This window comes from Aquarana catesbeiana, linkage group LG02, assembly GCF_042186555.1.
Source record: "Aquarana catesbeiana isolate 2022-GZ linkage group LG02, ASM4218655v1, whole genome shotgun sequence".
In the NCBI taxonomy this organism is placed as follows: domain Eukaryota; kingdom Metazoa; phylum Chordata; class Amphibia; order Anura; family Ranidae; genus Aquarana; species Aquarana catesbeiana.
In genome coordinates this window covers 179,411,696-179,428,105 of record NC_133325.1, presented here as the reverse complement: position 1 = coordinate 179,428,105, position 16,410 = coordinate 179,411,696, and the positions used below count along the sequence as shown (strand labels likewise).

At 41.7% G+C, this 16,410-nt stretch overlaps 1 protein-coding gene across 1 annotated transcript in view; it reads right to left on the bottom strand.

The window, feature by feature from the left end:
- Nucleotides 1-1,985: 1,985 nt before the first annotated feature.
- Nucleotides 1,986-16,410, bottom strand: part of MMP19 (matrix metallopeptidase 19) — a 29,187-nt gene continuing 14,762 nt past the window's right edge. Inside the window, exons 6-9 of the mRNA XM_073613940.1 lie at nucleotides 14,880-14,999; nucleotides 13,446-13,610; nucleotides 7,252-7,379; nucleotides 1,986-3,219 (exon numbers count right to left, since the gene is read on the bottom strand). Of these exons, the coding sequence (XP_073470041.1) occupies nucleotides 2,983-3,219; nucleotides 7,252-7,379; nucleotides 13,446-13,610; nucleotides 14,880-14,999 (650 nt within the window). The 3' untranslated portion in view covers nucleotides 1,986-2,982. The remainder of the gene's footprint in view (nucleotides 3,220-7,251; nucleotides 7,380-13,445; nucleotides 13,611-14,879; nucleotides 15,000-16,410) is intronic.

Below are 16,410 nucleotides of genomic sequence, written 5' to 3'. Positions count from 1 at the left end.
ATTCTTCTTTGCACTTCCTGGTTCTCCTCCCGTGGGAGTAGGCGTGTTTCTAGCCTCTCCCAGACTCCTGGGAGCTAGTCTCAGGCTTCCCAGGATGCCACTGAGCATGTGCGGGAATGAGCAGTGAATGCTGGGAGCACAGCATTCACCACATCCAGGAAATAAATGCTTGTGGGCTTCAAATGCCCACAATGAAGATGGAAACCGCCTGCAGTGAATAATATAAGTTATTCTTTCCGACGAAATCTGACACAGGCGGACATATTACACACAATATGTGAGTATGTAATGCTGAGAAGAAAAGTTTGTGAATGAACTAAAAAAAAAAAAAGGATAGATAGGTGGACCCCCGCTTTAAGTACAGTTTTTAAAAATATAGTAAATTACCTTAAAAACAATATATAATATTTATTTGTGTATTACTTATGGTAATTAACCACTTGCTACCCAGATCAACTCTGACACTCCTCTCTTACATATAAAAATCATAATTTTTTTGCTAGAAAATTACTCAGAACCCCCAAACATTATATATATTGTTTTAGCAGACACCCTAGGGAATAAAATGGTGGTCGTTGCAACTTTTTATGTTAGTATTTGTGCAGCAGTTTTTCAAACGTGTTTTTTGGAAAGAAACTGTTTCATGAATAAAAAATGTAAAAAAAATCACTAAACTTAGCCCGATTTTTTTGTATAATGTGAAATATGATGTTACGCCAAGTAAATAGATACCTAACATGTCACTCTTTAAAATTGCACACACTTGTGGAATGGCGCCAAACTTCAGTACTTAAAAATCTCCAAAAGTGATGTTTTAACATTTTTTACAGGTTACATGTTTAGAGTTACAGAGGAGGTCTAGTGCTAGAATTATTGATCTTGCTCTAACGTTCGCGGCATATGTAACCTGTGTGTATCTGGCTCTGATACTAGCCAGTGCCTCACCAGCCACTGACCTCACCGCACATCCCTGCTATACATGGGAGAACAGCAATCAGCACCAAGCACCAAGGCATGTTTTGCATGACACACTTTCTTCAGCACTTAGAAATTTGCCTCCACCATGAAAAATCCTTTTGGTTGTATTTTCCACCTCTGAGGTCAATAGTTCCCAGTCCTTCCCTGATATACAAATATGTAGTTAGGGTGTCCAAGATTTTTCCTTACAAGCTACCAAATACTGTACATTTGTCTGTTTAGGTTTGCTCTTCTTTTCTTGTGAAATCGTGGTGACCCTTCCAGTTACTAGGACTTTCTCAATCCCGGTGGCAATGTTTTTTTTGCCTGATCCTTCCTCTCCGGTGCTGCCACCTATCTGCACATGCTCAGGGAGGATCCAGCAAGACAAATGACACTCGGTGCCTTATGCCCGCTCATGGGTTGAACTGTACAGGGAGTCTAGCGGGAAGGATCCAGCTGGGTGAATATAGTAGTACACAAGGAGGTTGAATTACTAATACTGGAGAGTGCAAAATCTGGTGCAGTTCTGCACAGAAATCAATCAGCTTCTGTTTTTTTTTTTTTTGTCAAAGTTTAATTGAACAAGCTGATTGGCTACCATACAAAGCTGCGCCAAATTTTGCACTCTCCAGTTATAGTAAATGAACCCTAGGACAAATGTCAGTAAAGGCACATGATGCGCTGTGCTTTAGCCCCTCCCGCTCCCACAGATTGAGCTTTGCAGTGCAGAGAACAAGGAGAGATCATATGACCAGATGAAAATACATGTAAAAATTATATTTCAAATAATTGGATTGCTGAAATATATGTATGAGTTGTTTAGTGTGATTTTCCACAACCCATATGAGTAAAGGGGAAGAGATGGGTTTATATACAATTCAGTATTTTTTTTTTTTTTTTTATTTCTTGATGGACACTGAACTAAATGATACTTATGGAAAGCAAATTTTTCTTGCAAAAATGAATTAGGGAAAAATGAAATGATATACTTGATACAGAAATACATTAAAAAAAAAACAAAAAAATTCTACAAAATGTTTTATTGCTTGGAGTTAAAATTCATCACCTGCCAGCAGGTGGCACTGCAGAGCATCAGCCTTTTAAATCCAGCTGCATACAGTTTATACATTATCCACTGCTATTATCCCACATACATGCTGCATGCCTGCATCATATGTCACAACAGAATGCAAAAATATTGGATGTAAAGTTCATATTTATCTTGATGAAGAACTAATCTAGATTACCTTATTATACCAAGTAGTATAGAAGTACTCTTAGCTTTATTAGGGCTTTCTAAGTGCTAAAGTATATAAAGATCATATTTTTGGTGCCTGTTTTAGAAAATAAATGTTATCAAAGCCTATATAAGAAATAGATTTTACTGTGTTATTTCTTACCTTAATAACAACAACCTTAATAACAATAGTGAACATGAGTACAGCAATACCCTAGACTAGCTTTATAAACATGTAGATCTGTTGGCATCAATATTTCATATGCAAAAAGAGCAGAAGGTTAATGTAACTCTTCTATAAAAAATACCCCTATGTTTGGATCATTACAAAAGAGGAAAAATGTTTTTTTGGGGGGTTGTATAGTGCAGTACATATATTCAGCTGTAGGTGGTGCTGTTTGGGTAGAAATATCTGTAGGTTTGTAGGCCAAGATTGTGCGAATTCTATTATATAAAAAATCTCAGGCTATCAAGGCATGGCAGTTGAACTTTCTATAATTTGTTTTTGGCATGAAGTTTACATATTAAGACTGCAGTTGCACAGAGCAATACTGAAATATGTGAATCTGTCACTGCCTTCTTTTGCAGATTTTGTGCATCCATCCAAAGATATCAGCAATAAATAATGGCAGAGTAGTACTGCTGAATGTTGTGTTCCTGGCAGGTGAGCACACCTCAGAATGCAGCAGCGGTCAGTCTACAGAAAAAGTTTGTACCAAGTGATCTTCAGTCCATTATAGGTATAGATACCAGTGCTCTGGTAGGGTAAATGTATAACAGTGTCATCAGTCTAGATGGATGCACTGCATCCAGCGTTCTGCCTTGCTCAGCGGGTATCCGCGATCCACACGTAACTGCTTGTTCACCCGCCAATACTTGTCTCCTTTAAAGAAATAGATCTTCCCGTTCTTCCAGGTAAGTGCTGCATCCAGTTTTCCAGGAACTCCAGTAAACAGACTGGATATTTTCTTGGGCTGTAATATACTCCAGGCCAGCTCATCCCATTGCCAGTAATCATCACCCTGAAAAATAACATCACCATAAGGCCAGACCATTCATTTCAACAAAAATCTTCTCATAAAATTATATGTGAATTTAACATATTTTATGTGTGTTATATACCTGTAAAAGTTTGCGTTGTGTAGACATCCAAAAGCCCTGAGGCTGCTGCTGGGGACCGCCATCTTGGATGTGATGTCAGTAGCTCCCGCAGATTCAGAACTAAACTACTATACCAATACTCAATAGAAGAAGTCCCCAAACTTTCTAAACAAAGGGCCACTTTACTGTCATTCAGACCTTAGGGGAGCCAGACTGTGGCCAATGGGAGTAGAAAATGTCCTGGCACCAGTGGGAGAAATAGTGCCCCATGTTTAGTATTAGGGGAGGAGTAGTGTCCCATCATTGGTATCATTGGGAGGGACAGTGCCTCATGTTTGGTATTAGGGGAGGAGTAGTGTCCCATCATTGGGAGAGATAGTGCCCCATGTTTAGTATTAGGGGAGGAATAGTGTCCCATCATTGGTATCAGTGGGAGGAACAGTGCCCCGTCATTGGTATCAGTAGGAGGAATACTGCCCCGTTATTGGTATCAGTGGGAGGAATAGTGCCCCATTATTGTATCAGTGGGAGGAACAGTCCCCCATTTTTGGTATCAGTGGGAGGAACAGTGCCTAAGTATTAGTATCAGTGGGAGTACTATTGCCCCAAGGGCTGGATAAAGGGAACCAGAGGACCACATCTGACCCCTGCTCTATAGTATTCTATACTATAGTACTCTATAGTATACTATACTCTATAGTATTCCCCCTCACTTCCTCCTTTGCAACATAAAATGGGAGGAGTGGAGGAGCCAACCCAGCACAAACGGTAATTAGACACACACAAAAGAGGAGAGGACTCTGATGTACACAGAGGGAGAGGACTGTGCCAGAGAATTAACTCTTCTTGGGGTAGTCAAATTTTTCTTAGAAGGTTTAAAGGAATATTTCTAAAATATAAAAATATTTATGAAAACGAAAACACTGCAAGTAAGCATTTTTCTTGTTTTATTTTACTGTACTTTTACTTACAATATTTTTAAATTGTTGACAGGGTCTCTTAAAGTAAGTAAAACTTTTTTTAGTGTTAAATATAGTGGAGGGGGATTAGATTATCTGTCATGGTTTCATTGGGTTGACTCTCTCTATTTGAAGAGAAGACTAGTTCTAGTGACCTTAGTGACTACCAAGGATTTCCTAACTTTGGTTAGTTGCAGGAACAAAAAAATCGCTTGATTCAGTGTTGATGGAGGAATCCCTCCCGCAGAGCTATTGTGTTCTCCTGGCAGGAGAATGCGGGGAGCCGTCCCTGCAGGGAGAACACAGTGATTACTGCTAGTGGTTATAGCCACTGGTAATAATCCCATTCTAGAAACCCAACAAGCTGGTTGTACCCAAGTCTATCGATGGATTGACTTGGGTACAATCAGCCTGCCCGTAGATGGATTGAGTCTCATCTGGTTCCTGCTGAACCAGCCAAGATTCGAACCATATGGCCGGCTTAAAAAAAAAATTGCATTTAGTTCTACTTAAAGCAGAGTTCCACCCAATTTTGAGAGGTGGTCTTAAACGAAAGACCACCTCTCCACCCCTCGTTTTTGGATAGTTAAAAAAAAAAATTTTTACTTTCTAACTTACCTTTTTTGGAAGTACTATGAGTAGTTCTGATCCAGCCAGGCAGCAGCCAAGGAAGTCACATCCTCTTCTGCAGTGAGCCCTCCGTTGTCTTCTCGGACATGTGTGTGTCCCAGAAGACAAGCTGGCCATTCACAAAGCGCAGTGGGACTCGTGAATGCGCAGTCGGAAACCTTAATTGGAATGGCGGCGCCTGCACCCGATCCGATGGACGGGGCGGCCTCGGGGGGCCGACATCGGGGGCTCCCTGGACAGGTAAATGTCCTTTTTAAAGGTCAGCAGCTATAGTGTTTGCAGCTGCTGACATTTAAAAAAGAATTTCGTCTGGAACTCCGCTTTGATGACAAACTATGTTGCTATTACACGACGGCTTCTTGTTTAGTTTACCTCAAAGAAAGGTCCCCGTAGCAGCGCTTCCCCGAACGTGTCCAGTCTCTACCTGAAGCTCTGACTTAAGGACTATATTTCCCATAAACTGAACATGTGTCATGTCTTTCTTCTGCAGGACTTGGCCAGCTTTAAACAGCAAGCCATTGCTTTAGAACACCACCATAAAACTTAAAGCAGGTTTGGCTGAACTATTCTGAAGTTATCTTCCTCGCTTGTGTGCCAATGATCCTCATAGGTAATGAGCCACGTGTTGGAAATATGGTGTTTGTTATTCTGACATGTCCCAGAGAAGAGACTATAGCAGTGGTATTAATCCAGTTAATTAATATACAAGGGGCAATCAGCCACACTCATTCTGAGAATATAGCACTCTCCCATCTTTGTGATTATTAATGATAAACATTTAAAAGAAAGCTCTTCTCCGTGTCGTGATTCTGGGAATGCAGCAAGTTCTGAGACAGAAAGAGACCAGCCAGCAGTCAGAGCAAAATGAGAGGGAGATGAGAACCTCTTGGAGCTTCCAAGGCGGTGGTTGATTTTCTTGAATGGTGTATTAACCACTTGCCTTCCGGGCACTTTCACCCCCTTCCTGCCCAAGCCAATTTTCAGCTTTCAGCGCTATCTCAATTTGAATGACAATTGCGTGGTCATGCTACACTGTACCCAAACAAAATGTATCATCTTTTTGAGACAGATAGAGCTTTCTTTTGGTGCTATTTAATCACCACTTTTTTATGCTAAACAGATGGAAAATGACTGAAAATTTTGAAATAAAAAAGTTTTTCTTAATTTCTGTTATAAAATTCTCTAAATAAGTAATTTTTCTCCTTCACAGTTGTACGCTGATGATACTGCACTGATAGACTGCAATGATGGGTACTGATGGGCTGCACTGATGGGCAATGATTGGGCGGCACTGATGGGAACTGATAGGCCGCACTCATACAGTAAGTGGCACTAATAGGCATCACTAATGGTCACTGACAGGCAGCACTGATTGGCAGCACGGATGGGCACAGATTGGCAGCACTTGTGGGCACTGTTGGGGTTGCACTGATAATCAGGACACTGATGATTAGTGTCCTGATAATCAGTGTAAAAGGCCCCTGTGTGGATTTGCCGGTTATCGGCTCTCCTCTCCTCCCCCACTGTCAGTGTGAGGAGAGGATTACCAATAACCGGCAAATACTGTTTACACTGTGATCAGCTGTGATTGGACACAAATGGTCACATGGTAAAGAGCTGCTGTGATTGGCTCTTTACCCCGATCTGTGATCAGCTGCGTCCCAAAGCGATCACAGATCTATGCCGATGCGCGCCACAGGGGGCGTGCGGAAAGCGCGATTATGGGAGGACATCCATTGATGCTCTCCTGGCAATGTAAGCCCAGACCGTAGCTGTCTTTCGGCTATAACGTGGGGGGAAAGTGGTTAAAGGCTAAGTTTTATATATATATATATATATATATATATATATATATATACACACACACACCATAGTTTGTAGATGCTATAACTTTTGCACAAACTAATTAATATACACTTATTGTTTTCTTTTTGTTTTTTTTTACCAAAGACATGTAGCAGAATACATTTTGACCTAAATGCCTAAATGTATGAAGAAATTTTTTTTTTTTTTGGATATGTTTTATAACAGAAAGTAGAAAATATCGTTTTTTTCCCTAAATTTTCAGTCTTGTTTGTTTATTTATTAAAAAAAATGTGGTGATCAAATACTACCAAAAGAAAGCTCTATTTGTTTAAAAAACATTATATAAATGCCATTTGTATACAGTGTTGCATGACTGTGCAATTGTCAGTTAAAGTAGCAGTAGTGGTAGTGGTGAATAGCAAAAAATGCTCTGGTCATGAAGGAGGAAATAACCTTCTGGAGGTAAAGTGATTAAGTACCCATCTATAATGTCAAAAGCTCCTGTACAAAAATCGATATAAGCTGGGTTTCAGTGAATAGCTTGGAATCATTGTTTACCTTAAGCAGGAATATCTTCTGGTTTCCTTCCCAGAATAAGGCTGCACTAATATTCGGGGGTACCCGAGTTAACACTTTAGGGTATCCGGAGTTCAGTTTAAAATCTGTGTATCTCCAAAATTTGTCACCTGAAAAAGATCATATACAACCAAGTGTTAAGTCCTGACATGAACTAGTATTAAAGGTGAGTCATTTTTAAACCATCACTGAAGAAAAGCTTATAGCTTTTTCGCAAATGCAAACTGAATCGCCTTGAGACGATTCAGTTCGCATTTGCAGCGCTATACAAGTCATTCATTCATTCATTCATTCATTATAGCATACTATTCAGATTTTTACTGAGGTAATACCACTCAGGTGGTATGGCCTGTACTCTGTGCATACCTCCCAACTGTCCCTGATTTCGAGGGACTGTCCCTGATTTGGAGCAATGTCCCCCTGTCCCTCTTTCCTCCTCATTTGTCCCTCATTTTGGTCTGATCTATATAGTTGTATATAAAATGCACTTTTTATCTTTCAAAAAGTGTTTCCCAGTGCTAAACCTTTCATCCAATTTCTAAATTGCTGCATTTGTACATGTTAAAAGCCAATATAAAGGAATAGTAGTGGTAAAAAAAAGCACTTGTGGATTTAATTAACCTTTTTTGGGGTTATTTCTCTTTTAAGGGGGTGTGGCAGGGGGCGTGTCCTATGCCTACATACATTTGCTAGTAGGTGTCCCTCATTCCCATCTCAAAATGTTGGAAGGTATGCTCTGTGGACTCTTTAGGACAGCCTTTTTCAACCAGGGTGCCTTGAGGTTTCTTTAGGGGTGCCTTGGCAAATTGCCTACAAATTGCCCTAGCATTGTATACAAGCTGGTGTGTGGATGAAACCTGCCTTTTAGTTACACAAAGCCACAAGTTTTTATTGTACACCATTACAACCTTCTAGCTGCTAAACTCCTAACGATCAATTATATCATCAGTTGTTAAGGAGGATGTCAGTTGCCTGTATATCGTTTTTGTTTGACCCTCCCTTGCCTCTCTCTGCCCTGGTTCACATTGATAGTACTTTGAAATCACGCTACTTCACTTGAAGTAGCACAATTTCAAAGTAGCAAGGTCAGCGCCATTTCAGGTGCTAATTGATAGACATCTGTGTGGCTTCATACACAGATGTCTATTGAAGTCGTACGTGAAATCGGCAAAAGTAATGCAGGAACTACTTTTGCAAATCGGTGCGGCGCCACAAAATCGGTGTCACACCTATTGGAACGGTGCCATTGCCGGCAATAGGCTGCGACTTGTTCTGCGATTCGATCTCTTAAATCGCATGACAAATCTCTCCAATGTGAATCTAGGCTAAATCAGCTTTGGGGGTCTCATTAGGTAAGTGACTGAGAAAAACTGAGGGAGAATAGAAACATGGGAATACTAGCCACTACCTGCCTGCAAAAGTGTATTTGCTTTGGAAGAATAAATCACCTTTAACGTTGGGTTTCCTACCTGTATTGATGTTGCTGCATTATGTAAAACTATTAGAATAGTTTTTACATTTTAGAATGAGGCGCCTCAAGACTGTGCATTATTTTGTAGGGTGCCTCCAGATTGTCCATAATTTCAAAGGGTGCCTTGACTAAAAAAATGTTGCGAAACACTGCCTTGGGACACTGCAGGCTCAACACTGTGGCCTGCATTTTATTTAATGATTGCCCATAAAATGCACGCTGCAAGGTGGACCAACACTGCAATATGTAGCATAGAGTAGATTGCATTATCTGTTCTCCATTATTAAAGTTTACTCTACTTACTAACCATGCCGTTTGATAAGTGACTGTATATATTACAAACTAGAAGCTATGTCTCACCAGTGCTGCAAGGAAATAAACCTATCATATTATTACATGTATCTGTATTCATCTGAATCTAAAAATGTTCTCTAGGAACAGAGAGCAGAAGGTTAAGAGTTTTTTCCAGCTTGTTGGTTAGGCTTTGACTAGTCTAAATACTGTAGGAGGCCTCATTAGCAAACTGACAGCAGACAGGGGGAAATTTTTTTTTTTTTATGTATATATAGTGTCTGGTTTTAAACTGGCCAGCGGGTTGAACAAAAAAGGAACGGATTCCTCCATCCACACAACAAGGTAAAGGGAGGAATCCTCCCCGCTGAAACAATATATTCAGATAGCGACTGGCTGCAGCCACTGATTGGCAAAAGTTTTAGAACATTCCTGTTCGACAGAAGTCAATATAAAAATCGATTTCTGTTGATCTGCGATGCCCATACATGGATCAAAATTCGGTTGCTCCCTGCTGAACCGTCCAAATTTCAATCCATGTGTGGTTAGCGTTGGGCAGTAAAATAGGAATCATTGCTAATAAAAAAATGAATACGATTTTTGATTGGTTGCAATGTACAAAAGCTAGAGTTTTGTACTCATTTCCCCTTTTACTGCCTCCACTGTAGTTATTACCATGAACTCCTGTTCATCGATCTCCACTGTGCTGAATGAACTTGGAGGCGCTCAACTCTGAGCGCTTACAAATCCGTAGGTCCATGGCACTAGAGGCATTGGTCAGGTGAAAGGTGGATAACACGCTCGGTCTCTAATCTGCACTGGCTGAAAGAAGAGGAGGAAACAAGGTTCTTTTTAGACCTCCACTCCCTCTATGAAGAGCACATCACTGCCAGTGTCAGTCATATAGAGGCATATCAGCTCCCTTATAAAACAAATAAAGTTCACTTAAAGGGTTTGTTAACCCCCCAAAAAAAACTGATCCTGTTCCCTTAAAGCATGTTATACAGTACAATGCTTGTGCTGTGTCATTTGGCCCCCTCTATACCCTAAAAAACCTGTCTGATCCTGCCAGGCTATACCCTCCCCCCTGCAAACAGACCATGAAAATCATGGCTGCTAAGCCCCTGATATTGTGGTCTATTTGCGTTATACCGTCAGCTGTAGCTCTCCTATCTGCAGCTCTCCCTGTCTGTGTCCCCCCCCCCCCTTCCCTCCCTGCTCGTACCTGGGCCGGATCTGTCATCTGTCCCTGTGTAATGTAAAAACTCCACTGATTTGTACCTGTATAAATGGCTCCTGGCGCCCAGCTGATCGTCGACTTTCTCTCTCTCCTCTCTCCCCCGCCTCCCCAGCTGATGTCAGCGGAACAGCTCGGCCCCGCCCACTGCAGCTTCGAGCCGAGACAGACGAGAGGGGAGCAATCAGCTGTGCGCCCGGAGCAGGGCTTATATCGTTATTGGCTGATTTTTTTATATTGCACATGTTCTTATGCTACAGAGGGAATAGGAAGATTATATTATAGTGGCTTAACAACCACTTCAATACAAGAAATAAATGTATCAACATTTAGCATACTTCTGAAGTGATATATCTGGTCTCCTCACCAGCTCTTCCTAAAGACCCGACCTGGTCTGTAAAAACGTGCAACCCTCGCACGCTCTGAACTTTGTTCTCTAGACTGTCGTCTTCCGGCCTATCAGGCGCCGGTCCTGAGGCAGGACCCCAACTGGCCAACTGTGGCCCGGGTTATGGTGCTATCCAGCTTGCCAAAAGATGAAGCTCCCTCAAAAAGAATGCTATATTACGCCTGTTAGAGGCGGGATCAGCAAGCCCAGGCCCCAGCCATAGCACTCACTAGCCATAACTGACAAGAGCATAACTCGCGGAACTATGCAGATGATGTCAACTGGAGCCTCACAATGGAAACCGACACCAGCTCCGGCTCCTTAACTACAGAGTTTCTAAAAACGCTCTTGAATACTGCGTACACATTCTCCATCCACATTTTCATCCTTTTCAACATGGCCACAAGAGCCCAGGCTGACTTTTGGGCTATTGAAATTAATGGGCTGTGACTCGTCCTGCGACCCTATTCACACTAGAGGAAAACGGAGCCCAAGGTGCTTACAGAACTTCCTCTTGCTTTGCAGGAGACTTTACAGGTTCTATTCATGTAAATACACCCATCATTGCCTTGACCAAAAGGCGTTACAAGGGTAAAGAGGCTCATCTCCCTCTGCCTTACTGTCTGCGGTCTTCATAGATGGATGGCTTGGATGGGACAGTTCCAGTTCTTCCTGGTCATCCTAGTGGGAGAACACGCCGCAATGGCTTGTTGAACTTTGCGTGTGGCTTGTATCCCTCTCTTTAAGGGATTCTTGCAGCACGCGCCTCACCAGAGAGATTTCATTTGCTGGAAATCACAACCCCCTTTCCCAACCGCCTGGGCTTAGCATAGCTCACACTGAGACTTGCCCTGTGGGACCCGGAGTCCCACATCCCCAGCAGGCTCCCTTCTTGGAGCGGCTGACATAGCAGTGGGTGTGTAAAGGAGGAGCTTCTGCTATGAAGGCTGGATCTTGACAGTGACCTATGACAAATACATCTGGAAGAAGAGTGTTGTTGTGACCCAATGAGGTCTTTATCATCTCGTATCGTGTATTGTCAATCTGATCTAGAAGGACTGACAAAAGCAAAATAGGATAGAAAAGAAATGGTTAAAGAACCCAAAAAGCGTACCCGGGTCAGCAAGCAAAGGAAGGGGTTAAACCCACCCTCTCATACCTGCTACACAAGGGCTGGCCACACGGGGGGCAGTGATACATCCACAGTGTGAAACTGCACAGACAGACAGACAACCTGCACAGGTGATCAAATCATAGCAGAAACACACAGAGGCAGCATACCAGGGTGTTAATGTGGAGCATATACCTGTGATGATTGCACACAACATTTGGGGAAACTGCTGCAAGCTGCCCACAGAGAAATCCCAATATCAACAGTACTGACCGCTGATTAAACTTCTCCACTGAAATGACGCCACCGCTACCACCAGCGTGCATGCGCTGAGCCCCTTGGCAGGAATAACCCAGGGACTCCCAGCCGGAAGAGAAAGCAGCGGCTTAGAACACCAATGCGCTCCAGCTGCCATAGACTGGAAGACAAAAGAGCCATGGAAGAAAATGGACAAACAGAAAAACACACAAACTGCTGCCATGGAATATGTAACATAAAAGTATACATCACCGCACACGGCATGAACACAGATCTGCAATTCAATCCTGCTTCCATGATCAAACCGGGCCAGGTAAGCTGATCACGCCGTACAGATAGGGCCACCCACTAATATCTGGGCTATCTGGCCATTGCGCCGCTTGCCTACCAATGGCCAGGCTTTAACTCTTCCAGCGCCTCTTCTGTTTGCCCACTCCATACCCTGCTAATAGCCAAGACTTATTGGAGTATCGCAACCTGTCTTCCCAGTGGTCGGCGTTGGCCAGTCTTGATCTCGGAGAGGAAAAACTTCAGGTAGTTGAATACCAAATCGGACCTTAGGAGGAGGACAAAAAAGGAATGCGGCCTCTGACACAGAGCAAAGATTTATGGGAGCTGGGTCCTATAGGGGAGGAGTGGAGGCGGGGTTAATCCATACGTATACTGCCATGGAGTCTGTCAGGAAATGTACACATGTATAAAACATACACATACACACAGTAAGCATGCACATACATACACAGACAATGTTTATGTTACTCATATTTTGCTTTTCCATGCACATCAGAGGTGAAAGAATAACTCTGTTTTGAATTGAGATATACATAAAAATTCAGGGGTCCTTAGTAAAGAGGTTCTTCACCCTGTTTGAAAAACATTAAAAGTCAGCAGCTATGAATACCCTAGCTATTGACTTTTAATTCAAGGATACTTAACTGTCCAAGGATCCAGCGGCGTCCTCATCTGAGCCAGTTCTTTGCCAGTCTTCAGATCCCCAGCTGTGACTCCTTGTGGCTTTACAGCCGGCCTCCCACTGCACATGTGCAAACTGCGTTGTAAATGGTCTTTCAGCCTTCTGGGACCTATTCCCAGTGGAATCGCTTAAGTAAAATACATTTTAAAATTGGTCCAACAGACAAAAGGTTAATGAATCGACCTCAAGGAGTATTGGACAGAAACATATCCCTCAATGGGCCCTGATCTGTGCTGTCAGTTAAACTTCATTAGACATTGGGAAGATTATTAGCTGAATGAATTGGCTCAGAGGCTTCTAGCTGGCAGAGAGCACGCTTTATCTTAGAGCCACTAGGGACTAGGATGTATGTTTTAAAAGAGAGCAATCTAGGATGAAGCTATATATTTAGGATTTCAAGAGAAATCCAATAATAAGAAAACTTTAGCTGAAACCTTTACATCTTACCTTTAAAGAAATATGTCCGTTTGGTACGTTTGGAGTGCACAGCGGCATCCAGATTTCCTGGAAGTCCTTTCCACATGGACTGGATCCTGGTAAGAGGACCAATGCCATAGTCTGTGATAGTCCACACATAATCTCCTTTAAAAGCATAAGTTTTCCCATAGGGTCCTGTAGGGATAAAAAGATCAGAGGATTGGCCTTATAGGATAAAGCTTTTGAATTGTTGAATAACCATTTTATGTTTCAGAGTGATTGATCTCCATTTAGAAGTTGTATGGTCTGGGTAGCCATTGTGTTGTGCTGGACCTGCCTGTAAGCCAGGAATCCCATCCCTTGGTATAGAACTTTGCCTCTTAACGAAAAGGTATGTGTGATGTTATTTACTTGTATTCTCTTCCAGACTAAGGCAGATAACTGGCACTCTGCCTGGGTAGCTAAGAAGGGTAAACAAAGTCATGCTATCTTCATAGCAGGTTATATTGAGTAACAGTTACCAGCACTTAGTTCAGGCAGGAGAAAGGACGACCTTACAGCCCGATGCTCCACCTGACTGCTGACAGGTTCTCTCTAAGCAGTTAGCAGGCCGCTCTTTCATCTATCAAGAAATCTTTCAAGCAATCTTTAACATGGGTATTGGTAAACATGTTAAATGCTGAGTCATGAGAAAATAGAATCCCTCAAAGAATCCTTGCAATATAAACTCACGCATGCCTCCTTGGTTAGCCTGGGTGGCCCACTATAGAGATATCTAAAGTTCTAAGGTTTTATTCATTTTAAGATGCCCACAATTCAACCAACTCTGCATCTACAGTAGGTACAAGAAATGTGCTGGTGTATTGCGCAAGATTATTTTAAGATGGACAAAGTTCACGTGCAAAAAAAGGTATTTAATCTAATGGAAAAGAGACACAAATTGCCTGACTTCACAGATTTTCTGGTGAGGACAAAAATCTCTTATATGATTTATCCTTAGGAACTTTTCTAGAGAAATAAAGTATATGTATACCGTGTGTGGTCTCATGCACAAAATTGCTTCTACATATGTTTCTACATCCCCTTGAATGCAAAGAACAATCAGGCAATTGATGTCCAAGGGACTTTTGCTAAGAAACGTAACAATTACTTTTGGATAGAAGAATATTCTCGAAATAAGTCTGTGGATGGGACCATACTAGAAAAAGTGACTACCACCGGTAGTGACACGGTGACGGTGACTACCACAGAAACAGACTATATGCCATGTGTGGTCTCATGCACAAAATTGGCGTTTCTTAGCAAAAGTTCCTTGGGCAACAATTGTCTGGTTGTGACTCAAAATCTTCAGACCACTGTCTAATGTCTGTGGGTATTTTTTTTAAGACTCTCTTGGAGGCACATCAACGGGAAGGCCTTATGGTTGAAAATAAAGTCTCACACTGTGTAGTGTTAGCTACTTACCTAATATTATGGCATCAAGGTTATCGTGGCATGGATCAGGCACTGGGCTTGTAGGGGTTGGAACAGCCGGTGCTAATGTTGTGACAGGCTTTTTCTCTTCTTCATATTTTTCATTTTTACCTGTTAAAAAAAATAACCAACTGTGAGTCTTCTATCACTGTTAGTATAAAAGATACAATCCCTCAAAAATAAATAGTTAACAAACTTTGTGCACCTGAGACACCAGGAGCGAAGGCATCTCCTTGCCAGAATATGCTGTGAGGTGTGGAGAGGAGTGTGGAAGGCTTGTTGATTTCACTGTTTGTCAGAATTAGGTGCTACTGAGAACAGTGTGATCAACTGAACAGCACAAGTCACTTTCTATGTGGCAGAATCAGGATGATTACCACAGTACAATAATTAAACTTAAAAAAAAAAGCCATGAATAGTGAGCACTCTACTTTGCTACTTTATATACACACATGCCTTTACTTTGTAATGCATGGTTTGGACACAGAGGCCCTTTGACAGGAACACAATAAAAACGCATTGATTCTAACCCATCATGCTCTATCCACATCTCTCTAAGAGGCTTAATGCTAAGGTTTTTTTAAATTAGTTTTGTGTTAATACCTCATTTTCTGTAATTAGGATTTCTATGCTGGTATCTTTTTTCACAGGAACCTTAACCTCCCTGGCGGTATGATTATTTTGGATTTTAGGTGCTGAAAGCGGTACAATTATTTTGCATGGAAATTTGGCGTTTTATATTGTAGGTCTGTAATTCTTAACAATAACACACTTAAATCTGTCCAAACAAGAGTCTAGTAGATATCCCGGGTATGATAAAGTTTGAAGCACAAAAACATAAATTAAACATAAACATAAATTATAATATAATAAATAAAAATAAATAATTAAAAAAAATAAAATAATAATAATAAAATAAATTTCCCCACGATTCACTATCGTTCATTTCTGCAAGTGTTCTAATTTACTATTGCTGTTTTCTAGCTGGTCTAAAGCCACTTTTGACGTAAAGGGACACTTTTTGGTTGCTATGGACAATCTCCAGTTTCCAGGCAGAAAGAACAGTATATATAACATAAAACTGCATGCAGGGCATGGGCCAAAGCACTGGGGACAAAAGATTACAGTACTGTATGTGTTATGATTTTTACAATTTTTTTAATTTGCCGCCAGGCTCCGCCCCCATGCGTCGCGACGCTCCCAGGGAACGGAGCCTGGCAAGGAGAGGTTTCGGAGGAGACAGAGCCCTTGGACACTGCGGGGGACATCGCAGGATCCTGGGGACAAGGTAAGTAAAAGCCACACCAGGATCCTGCGATGTAATCCCGAGTGTGGCTCGGGGTTACCGCTAATGGTCCTGAATTTTAACCCCGAGCCACACTCGGGAAAACCGCCAGGGAGGCTACAGTGTATTTCCACTTTTGCAGCCAAATTGGAATAAAATCCACCTTATATTTGTTACATGTTTTCATTGACATAGTTTAAAAAAAAAAATGCTGGTTACCCTTTTAAGGGCTTTTCA